Genomic DNA, 10,912 nt, shown 5'->3' on the forward strand with positions numbered 1-10,912 from the left:
TCTTTTCCCTCTTTTTTTTCCTCTTTCCTTATCTCTCTTTCTCCGCCCGTTTTTAAAAACTCATGTTTGCCTTGTCTTCTCTTATCCTTTCCCTTTCCCCCCATTTCTTTTATCACTTCATATAATCTTAGTTTCTCTTTTAAATCGTCCCACACCAAAAAATCTTTTTCCACCCACAGTTTTTTATAACCTATTTTCACTTTTTTCCTTCCTTTTTATGTTTTTCTGCTTCCCTCTTAATGCACAATTCTACTTTTCTTTCATACTCCGTTAAATCATCCCCTATTCTTTCCGTCTTCTCCTTTAATTTCCCTTTTCCCCTCATTATCTCTACTTTATCCTTAAAACTTTCCAATTTTATCCAAACCATACTGTAATCCCCCTTGTTAACCTCACCTATCTTATTCACATCCACTATCTTAGCCTTTACCCCAATTTTCTCAAAAATTTCTTCCACCTTTTCTCTCAATGCCACTTTACCCTTCTTTTTTAACTTTAGTCCTTTGATGATTACATTATTTTTTCTCCATTCCTTTCTTTCTCTCTCCTTACCCATTTCCATCATTCTTACTCTTTCCTCCAGGCTCATCATCTTCCAACCAATTTCTTCTGCCGTATCTTCTGTTCCTTTTCCCCCTTTTTTATTCACTTTTTTTCTAATTCTTTCATTCTTTTATCCAATTTTTCTTCTAGCGCTATTTTCTCCCTGTTCCACATTCTTTTTAATTCCTCCATCTCTTTCTTAATCTGCGCCTTACATTCCTTCACTTCCTCCATCTGTTTATTTAACTTTTTAAAGCCATTCCTTACCTCTCTAATCACTTCCTCAAATCTATCTTTACTAGTACCATCTTCTTCATAATCTCTTTCCTTCCCTTTTCCTTCATCATCTTTCACTGGTGACCTTCCAATCTTGCAACTTTTCTTAAAACCTTCTATCTCTATTCTTTCCTCTTTATCTTCCTGCCTTTCTTTCCTTTTTTCACTAATCCTAAATGCCAATTTAATTGGCAAGTTATTCAATCTCTCTTTTCCCTGCATTTCCACTCTAGGAGGCCTTCCTAGCCTTTTTTTCCCTTTTTCTTCACCACCTTCAGTTTTCTTCTTCCCTTCCAACTCCAGTTCCATTTTTCTTTTTCCTCTATTTTTTTTTTCACTCATTTTTACTTTATCTTTACTTTTTCTAACCTATTCACTTTAACTGCTTTACTCTTTCCTCTTTTATTCTTCCTTTGTTCCTTTGTTCTTCTTTGTCTTACTGTCTCAATTTCTTTGTCTCACGATCATACACCTAACCTCCAAATATTCACACCCTTTACTTTTCTATCTAATTTCCTTTTTCTTCCCCGCCCTTACTTCCCTTCAACAGCCCTTTTACTTTACCTACCCCTCTACCTTCGACATTACAGCACCCCTGCGAAACACCCTTTTATTCTATCCTTTCCACCCTCAGAACATACACTCACAGAATCTCACGTCTTACTCATACGCTATCGGAAACGAAAGTCCGAAAAAAAATTGAATAAAAACATGAATTTCATTTATGATATTATAACATGCACGTTACCATTTATATCCTACTGATAATTTTATTTATCCTCGAAAATCAAAATAATCATTTTCTTTATCAGCAGTTTTAGCAGTTGATGATGACAGCAACAATTGTTGATTTTGTTTTACGGGTAACGAAAAAACAGTCCTGCAAATATTAAAATATAATTATTATACAGTTACTTATTATCTATGTTATTAATCTTTTATTCAACTATACAAAATAATATTTTACTTTGTTAAATTATTTTTCCCTTTGAAGTATTAAGTACTAGACCCGGAACTTTTTTGTTTTCTGAATGCACAATTACTTTGGTTTTGGCAAAAGCCAAACGATTTCACATTATCACAAAGAGCATAGTCTTTCTTATTCATTTTTAACCTAATTGCTATTTTCTAAAACAATTAAAAATTTTAATACATTACGCTTAAATTTAAAATAACATTAATTGCAAAATATTTAAATATCAATATTGGATAGAAGCCATATATGCACGACATCCAACTGTCTCGTAAAGCTGCAAAATATAAATTAATATAGAAATGTCAAGAAAGTTAAAAACATATAATTAAATAAACTGCAATTTAAAATCGTTTAATTAATTTAAAGTAATTTACCTGTACTGGAAAATTGTCCAACCATCCAACCAATAATTATTCCAGTCAAAACATTGATAGGCTTTGTCATGTCCCTTAATCGTAGACTTATGCACGGATATGTCTGACCGCCAAGGGTTTTTAAGTAAAATTCTTTGTATAACTTTATCCATGGCAAAAGATTGTAATGCTCTGAACAAATCCATCTCTGAAATATAAGGTTATTATTAATAATAACATTTCAATTATATTAGGTTAAAGATAAAGATATACATAGCGTGGGAAGTAAGGATTTTATTGTACTGTATAATAACGGGATCATTAATCACACATCAATAAACAGTCGATAACATCACTATCTCACAAATAAATAAACAGAGTTGATAAAAACAGAGTCGATAACTTCATTCGCATCATCTAGCAGTGCAAAAACAAAAAAGACGCATTTTTTGGGACATAATAATGACGACGACGTTTCTTAAAAAGAAAATGTTTTCAACTTTTATAAAGAAAATTAACATTGCGATATCTTTGTTCGTAGACAAGGTAGCAAAAAAAAAGCACTTTTATAATACAATTCGACCCTAATCTACACGATGAGCCTATCTAAAAAGCGATCGGTTCAGCCGTTGTTGAGATCCGAACATTACGGATTTCTCAACAATTCGTCTCGCGTAAAAGAGGCACGGTAGTGCGCTGCGCCTATACTTGGCGCGAGGCACTACCGTGCCTCTTGATTATATTGTATTATATTATATTACATTAGATTTTTATTAAATTACATTATATTATATTGTATTATAAAACATTATATTCAATGTTATATTTTTATCCTTTTTCCTTCTTTTTTCCCTTATTACTTATCTTTCTTCTTTCGCTTTTTATTTTTCTTTATTTTTACATTATCTTAATTTTATATTTATTATTGAATAAAATATAAAATAATATATATATCTTATTGTTGAGGCCGTGAGGAAAACGAGAATAGTACTTGGTACTTACTAATTTCACCAAACTAATATACAGGGTGTCTCAAAGTCATATAGATAAACTTTGGAACGAGGTAGATGTCGTCATTTTAAGACGAAAAGTCCTGTATCATTTTTTATTTCGAGTAATATTAAGCGAGATAATAATTATTGAAAATGATGTCTTTTGGGCGGAACTTACTGCCTCCCACACCGCGCGGAGACGCTTTATCCGTTGGTAGAAATTTATCGATGATAGAGAACGCAAGGATTGGGGACTACCGATGGATAGAGCGTTTCTGCGCGGTGTGGGGAGGCAGTAAGTTTCGCCCAAAAGACATAATTTTCAATAATTATTATCTCGCTTAATATTACTCAAAATAAAAAATGATACAGGACTTTTCGTCTTAAAATGACGACATCTACCTAGTTCCAAAGTTTACATGACTTTGAGACACCCTGTATGCAGGGTGTATCACCCCATGTGTCGAATATTACGCGAGTAGGTAGGTCTTAGGAAGAGAAATCGAAGAGTCCTATAAGATTTTGCTTAATTTTTATTCGTAAGCGAAATAAAAATTTATGAAAATTTTCGCAAGTGGGAGCGTACCTTTAAGAAGAAGTTAACGTTGCAAGTATAAGCCCGACCCAGGCTGTTTGAAAGACAAGGAGAAACGCGCGAGCAACACGAGGCGACGATGCGTAAGGCGGTGACAAGAACGACGCGCGAGCGAGACGAGGCGACAATGCGCGCATGAGACGAGCCGACGATGTGCGACGAAGCAAGGCGAACGACGACGCGCGAGCGAGAGGAGATACCAATTTTAACGATATGGATAACGTTACTAATTTAAAATTAAATAATTACACGGCGTAAATATAACTATCTTTTTCTCACCACCTATTGAGGTAGATAGCACGGCGCGTTTTTTTTAGAGTGGTTTCCCCGGTAGGCCTAATCCACTGCAATAACTCAATGCAACAATTATTCGAAGTTCCTCCCTTGTACCTGTAGGCAAAGTTCGGCTCTCCGAACAATTTGTTGCGTTGCACGTTGTGCCATATCGGGCGTCACTGATCGAAGGCCGCTATAATTGCAGCACGAACCTCCTCCACAGTACCTTCACGCACGGGTTCTACTTAAGCTTTTATATGGCCCCAAACAAAATAATCCGGCACGTTCAGATCCGGCAAACGTGCTGGCCAGGTAATGGGACCACCGCGACCCATCCAACGCCCCGCGAAATGATTATTTAATATCTGTTGTCCGTTGCACAAAAAATGCGGCGGAGCACCGTCCAGCTGGTATATTAATTTTAGCCTTGTGTCAAGCGGCAGGTTCTCTAAAAGCGGCGGAAAATTATTTTCCAAAAAATAAGCATAACGCTGCCCCATTTAAACGCGGAGGTAAAAAGTACGGCCCGATCTAAAAGTAACAAATCACAATATTACAAGTTTTGTTTGCATATAAATTAATTAATTTTTTTTTTTTAATTATTTAAATTTTATCTCCAATTATACCCGCCCACACATGTAGACTTGGTTTTACGAAAAATTACAGGTACGTTATTAACGATAGAATTACATAACAATAAGTAAACGAGTTAAAAATTAGAAACAGTTCATTTAAATTTAGGCGTAGAAAAAATAATTTTTTTGATTAGAAATTTCTTTGAAGTAACACATTTGTAACACATTAATAACATTTTTTTTTAAATTTATAATTAATTTGTTTACTGCTAAACGTAGGATAAATATAATGGATAAGGGAAGACAGTCTTAACAATTAAAAACAATAAAATATGTTCCATGTTTTCATACAGATTTTTATTTTTATTAGATTAATAGTTTTGGAATTACTGGATGTAACAGAGCCATGCTGGCAAATACAATTTCCTACTGGCTGGGTATAACTGGACCATCTTACACTCTGGATTCGGCTTGAAGCTCGAGCTTAGTCGCATTAGAGCATACTTATCAGTGCTTAGTAGATGGTCAATGCGAAGATGTTATCGTGGGAGTTATTTTCAATTATGTTGTAAAAAGAAAGAAAAAAAATATTGAATGATAATAAATTTATAGTCAGCATCTACAATAGCAAGAATTACTATATTATCTTTTTTTTTATAATTTCTATACATAGAACCTGCCTTTTTTCTTGGTGGTCTAAAATTAATATGTTTGCCGTCTAATGAACCTATACAATGCGAGAATTGCCACAATGTATTAAATTTCTCTGCTAAAACTTGCCATTCAACTGCATTAGATAGACAATTAAAAACTTGTCTTTCTAGTACTTGAACAATAGCTCTTAATGTTTCTGGTATCAATTGAGACAATGTATTAGGAGTGATTTGTACAGAATATGACAAATCCTGAAAAGAATTTCCTGTAGCAAAATAACGTAATGTTACACTTAGTCGTACTCGAACAGGGATAACTTTTCTCATTACTGTGTTCCTTTTTTCAATTAAAGGTGCAACAGTAACGCGGTAATTTTATCGGTGGAAAGCTCGTCGGGATCCGGGGTACGAGTCAAAAAAGCGAGACGTGATTAATGTACAAAATAAAGTAATTTATTATAGAATCAAAGATAATAGTAATAAAATAACACAAGATAAATGAGAGAACAGAATTAATACTATATGGAACAAAAGAAAAGTAAATTAACGTCAATAGTACAGAAAGTTAAGAATCTATCAGTCTACTCGAAGAGTCAATTTACAACAATCGTCCGCTACCCTACTAGTCGCATACATACAGAGTGGGTCATTTAGGCCGTGTCGCACGGACAGAGATACGCGGCCGCGAGTCGGTAACGCAATGTACAAAGGGGGCGTTTAGGCCGTGCCGCACGGACAGAGGTACGCGGTCGCGAGTCGGTAGCGTGGTGTACGGAGTGAGCCGTTTAGGCTGTGTCGCACGGACAGAGGTACGCGGTCGCGAGTCGGTAGCGTGGTGTACACGGACCACCAGAGATAGCGTTCGGCGGTATACTAGTCTCTCCGATCTGCGGCGACGGTGTATGCGGAAAGAACAGACGAAACGCCAGCGTTCGAGCAGCATATATGTCTGTCCTTAACGCTCGCATCTAAACAAACGCGTGCGAGCGAAAGCGATATTGTATACCGCTTTGATCCCGTGCCTAACCTATAGTGTTCTCTCTCCATCACGCGTTTCTCTAAAGGATGGAGCATCAAATCGCGCCCCACTACATTTTCCCCCGTCCTTTCGATCTCCTCGGTGCTCCGCGTGGAGTCCACGGCACACGTGCATGCTTCATTGTGTGAAGCGTGACGCGCTAGCGCACGTATACCGCCGTCGCCTCAGATCGGAGAGACTAGCGTACCGCCGAACGCTATGTCTAGTGGTCCGTGTACAAAGGGGCTGTTTAGGCCGTGTCGCGGTCGCAAATCGGTAGCGCGGTGTGCGCTGAATCGTACACGAAATGCGGAGCCGGAGGCAGTCTGGTAGAGGAAAAGCTCGGGAGCGCTCAAGTCTAGGAGGTCGTGGCTTTGAAGGCCGGGTGAGCCCGGTCGAGGAAGGCTTAGGAGCGCCCGAGTCCTGGAGGCAACGGTGTCAAAGACCGGGTGAGCCCGGTCGTGGAAGGCTTGGGAGCGCCCAAGTCCTGGAGGATCGGTTGCTGGAGTGCTCTCCAGCGAAGAAAAGGTGTCTAGCTCGCGCTCCAGGCGGTTTATATACCCGTTGGCCCGAGAGTGGGGGGCACCCCACTCCCGAGCGGTCTGTGGCGGTGCGCGGTGTGGGCGGCTCATGTTACCCGCTACGGCGGTCCGCGCTACGCGCCACGGGAGGTTAGTCGGCCCGCGTAATATTAAAATGATCGGTGTCCGCGCGAAAATTCAGGGCGATCGGTGTTAGTCGCGGCGCGGGGTCTGACGTTAATTAAGCCTCGTGGCCTATGGCCACATCACCCCCTCATTTACGTCAAAGTCTCTGAGATCTTTCGGCACATTGTGAGGCGCCCGTCCGCGGCGAACCGCAAGATCCATCTCCCCGTGGCTGTTCGAGCCTGCCATTTCCTGTTGTGCCGGATGGCGGACATGGGTACCGAAATACACGTCCCATCCGGCAACTGGATCGGAACCGCCAGCGGTATCCTCGGCCTTGAGACCCAGCCTTTCTGCTGCACGTAAGCGGGTGGGGCCGGTGACGGAATCACTTGTGGGACCACTCTCGGAGGCATGGCCGCAGCGAATGGTGGTAACGGCAGTGTGAGAACTCTTGTTGGTGCGGCAAATGGTATTGCCGGAATTGCCTCAGTTCTTCCTGACGCTAGGTCCATGATGATCCCTGCTGCTGTTGACGTTGCGCTTGGTTGCGGGTCACGCCGCTCTGGTCCTGATGACGTGGACGCCAGGGTCGTGTCCCGTACGGCCGTGATGCTGGCCACGGTCCCGCGCTCCGTGTCCGGTGGCCGCAATACTTGTATTGAACGGATGGTCGGTCTGTGGCGCGTGGTGGAGCCGCGTCTTCTCTCTGGCGGCACCAACGGTATCTTGGCCATGGGTCTCGTTGACTGCCTGCTTCCTGGCTGGTCTTTCCCGCGCTCTTCTACCTTGGACTCTGCCGAGCTGGTAATGGCGGCCATTCTTGGTTTAGCAGACCCGGGCTGGCTGCTGGTCTTGATGCGGCCTGGCTTGGCCACGGCGCGGTCGGTGGTCGTCGTAGGGCTGCGTGCCCCCTTATCTTGGCCGCTTATGGCTGGTAGTGACGCGGCTGGTCGGCTGGTTGTCGCCGTACGCGTGGCCGTGGTGGATCCGGCGGCCATTTTCCCTGTAGCACTGCCCTGTCCCGTAGCGCCAGCCGTCTGGCCTTGCTTCCTCCTGCCTGCCTTAGGAGGGACAGGCGGCGGTTTCTCCAGCCAGCGTGTATGCCGGCCTTGGCTGGTATCGCCCCGCTGGATCCGGGTCCCAACCCGCGGAATCTAGTGACGTCGGCCGGGGTCAATCGGCGGCGGCCAGGCCCCTGGTGGTGGGCTGGCCGGTGGCGAGTCGCTCTCTTCACTGAGGCTTCCGAACAGCTCTCTTAGCTTGCTACGTTTATCCATTGCGAACGATTGCTCGAGTGGTATCTGGGTCAACGAAGCGTGCCTTATATACCCTGATTGCGGGGGCTCCTTGGTCGCGGATTGGTCGCTTTCTTTAGGTGGGGAATTCGGCTTCAAGTCCTGAACGTGAATGTGCCGATGCCAGCGCCCTCGGCCGTCGCGAAGATCCACGATGACCGGCGAATGAAACTTCGCCACTGTAAAAGGGCCAGAATATTTCGGCGCTAATTTTGCGTTGAAACCGTCGGTCTTTCGTGACAACGGATGTTCCTTCTTCCAAACCGAGTTACCGATTTGGGGCCGCCAATCCCGTCGTCGTAAATTATACGTTGCTTCTTGACGCTGGAACGCTCGGGCTAGATTTATTCGGACTAGCTGAAAGGCCTTGTGGATCGCGCGCTGAGTTTGATGCGGCGTTGTTGGCGTGGCGTGTCGACGGTCCTCGGGATGCGAAAAGGCTAATTCTCGTCCGTGGTTGAGGAATGCGGACGTGAATCCGGTTGCGTCGTGTTGCGCTGTATTGAACGCGAATTGAAGCGGCTCAAGTTGTTTGTCCCACCGTTTATGATTCTTCTGTGTGAATTGCGCAATCATGGTTTTTATTGTCCGATTGGTCCGTTCAACCGGGTTACATTGTGGCGTATAAATCGGCGTTGTGCGGTGCTGGATATGCCAGGCGCGTAGTAAATTTTTTAGCAGGCGAGATTTGAACTGAGTACCGTTATCGGAGATGACTTGGTCCGGACACCCGTGCCGATATAAGATTTTCTCGATTATGGCGGCCGTTACCGCCGCCGCTGTGGCCTTCCGCAGGGGGTGAAGCTCTACCCATTTTGAAAAGCGGTCTTGCATAACTAAGAGCCACGCATGACCTTTCCGAGAGCGCGGCAGAGGCCCCACCAGATCCATGGTGACTTGTTGCCAGGGCGCCACTACGGGTGCTGTATGCAATTTTCCGGCTGGTTTGGTAGGTGATACTTTATAGGCAAGGCAATTCCTGCACCTCCTCACGAATCGGGTGATATCGCGGAACATGCCCGTCCAATAGAACAGCCTAGCTATACGAGCGATGGTTTTGGCCATCCCGAAATGCCCGGCGCTAACATCCGCGTGATGTCGAGCTATGGTCTGCTGCCGTTCTAACTTCGGCACGCATCGCTTCCATTGCATCGCTGGATCGACTTCTTTAAAGTCTACGTTGTGTAAAATGAGACGGTATAGACATCCTTGCTGTTCCTTGTAGTCTGGAAAGTCCGCGGGATTTGTTCGGACCCCGGTGAGGATGCGTCGGTACCAATTATCCGGGGGCGGTGTCTCAGTGCTGGCTATGATTGGCTGTCGGGAGAGTGCATCGGCCACTTGATTGGCCGTTCCCCTGCGATAACGGACTTCAAAGTTGTATTGTTGTAGTTCGAAAAGCCAGCGCCCCAGCCGCCCGGCAGGTTCGTCCAGACGAATAAATCGCGAGCACAGGTGCGCCCGATAATCGTTGTTTAAGCGTATCGAACGCGGAATTTTCGGCGGGTCCGAATTTATACCTCGCATTCTTTTTTATCGATTCATACAGCGGTTTCGCCAATACCGAGAAATTTGGAATAAATCGGCGGAAGTAACTAGCGAGTCCGATGAATCGCTGCATCTCTTTTGCGCTGCGCGGTATGGGATAATTAACGACGGATTCGATGTTTTCATCGCTTGGCCGAATGCCATGGCTATTCACGCAGTATCCCAAGTACTTAATTTCGGTTTGGGCAAAATAGCACTTATCGATTCGGAATTGTAATTTATATTTACTTGCAATTTCGAATATCTCCGACAAAATCTCGATATGTTCGTCCAAATTTTTCGTCGCAACTAACAAGTCGTTCAAATATATTATGATTATTCGTCCGGATTAATGGTTCAAACACCATATGTATATAGCGTTGAAAAACGCGCGGCGCGTTAGCCAGACCGAATGGCATTCTCAAGTATTCGAATTGGCCTAAGGGTGTAACAAAGGAAATATATTTTATGGATGCCTCGTGCATCTTTACATGGTGAAACCCGTCTTTTAAATCCAAAATCAAAAAATATATTTTGCCCTGCAGGCGATTGATGTTATCGTCTATTAATTCGGTCGGGAAATTATCGCGTATCGTAATCTTGTTTAATTCGCGGTAATCCACGCACAATCTGCTGCCGCCGTCTTTCTTTCTCGCTAACACGATCGGGCTCGCGTACGGCGAGCTACTCGGACGAATCACGTTCCTGTCGAGGAGATCGTCCAGGATTCCCCGCACGATCTCATGGTTGGCAAATGATAACCGTCGCGGGCGGGAACTGATCAGCTGCTGGTGTTTTAACGCAATCACCATTTTGAAGTCGGGCACGCTTTCGGTTCCCTGCAATCCCTTGAGATAATGTCACGCGTATGCTCCGCGAATTCTCTCGGCCACGCTCGCGTTTACCGCCGAGTTAATTTTGAGTTCGTCACACGCGCGGGTATGACCATCCTCGCACGTGCATCAACGCATCGACGGCGCGCGCCTCCTCGACACTCGTTACTTTTATTTCGCTCCCGAGGGTTATATGAAGCTGCGGACAATTTAGGAAATCCCTGCGTAACAGAACGCTAAATGCCATCGTCCCGCTCGGCACCGCGTAAAACTTCATTCGTATTTCGACGCCGTTGACTTCTAAGCGACCGGAAAAGGTGCCGTTTACCTTTAACCTCGATCCGTTCAAT

General features: G+C 43.9%; 1 protein-coding gene across 1 annotated transcript; it reads right to left on the reverse strand.

Moving 5' to 3' along the window:
* Positions 1-645: 645 nt before the first annotated feature.
* Positions 646-1,128, reverse strand: LOC139106691 (coiled-coil domain-containing protein 112-like). The gene has a single exon (XM_070663628.1). The coding sequence runs from the start codon at positions 1,126-1,128 to the stop codon at positions 646-648; it is 483 nt and encodes a 160-aa protein (XP_070519729.1).
* Between the last annotated feature and the right edge of the window lie 9,784 nt (positions 1,129-10,912).

The sequence above is a fragment of the Cardiocondyla obscurior genome, linkage group LG11, assembly GCF_019399895.1.
Source record: "Cardiocondyla obscurior isolate alpha-2009 linkage group LG11, Cobs3.1, whole genome shotgun sequence".
NCBI classification, from domain to species: Eukaryota; Metazoa; Arthropoda; class Insecta; order Hymenoptera; family Formicidae; genus Cardiocondyla; species Cardiocondyla obscurior.

Coding starts and splice junctions, on each gene's coding strand:
- LOC139106691 (XM_070663628.1), bottom strand. CDS start 1,128: ATGGAACTGGAGTTGGAAGGGAAGAAGAAAACTGAAGGTGGTGAAGAA.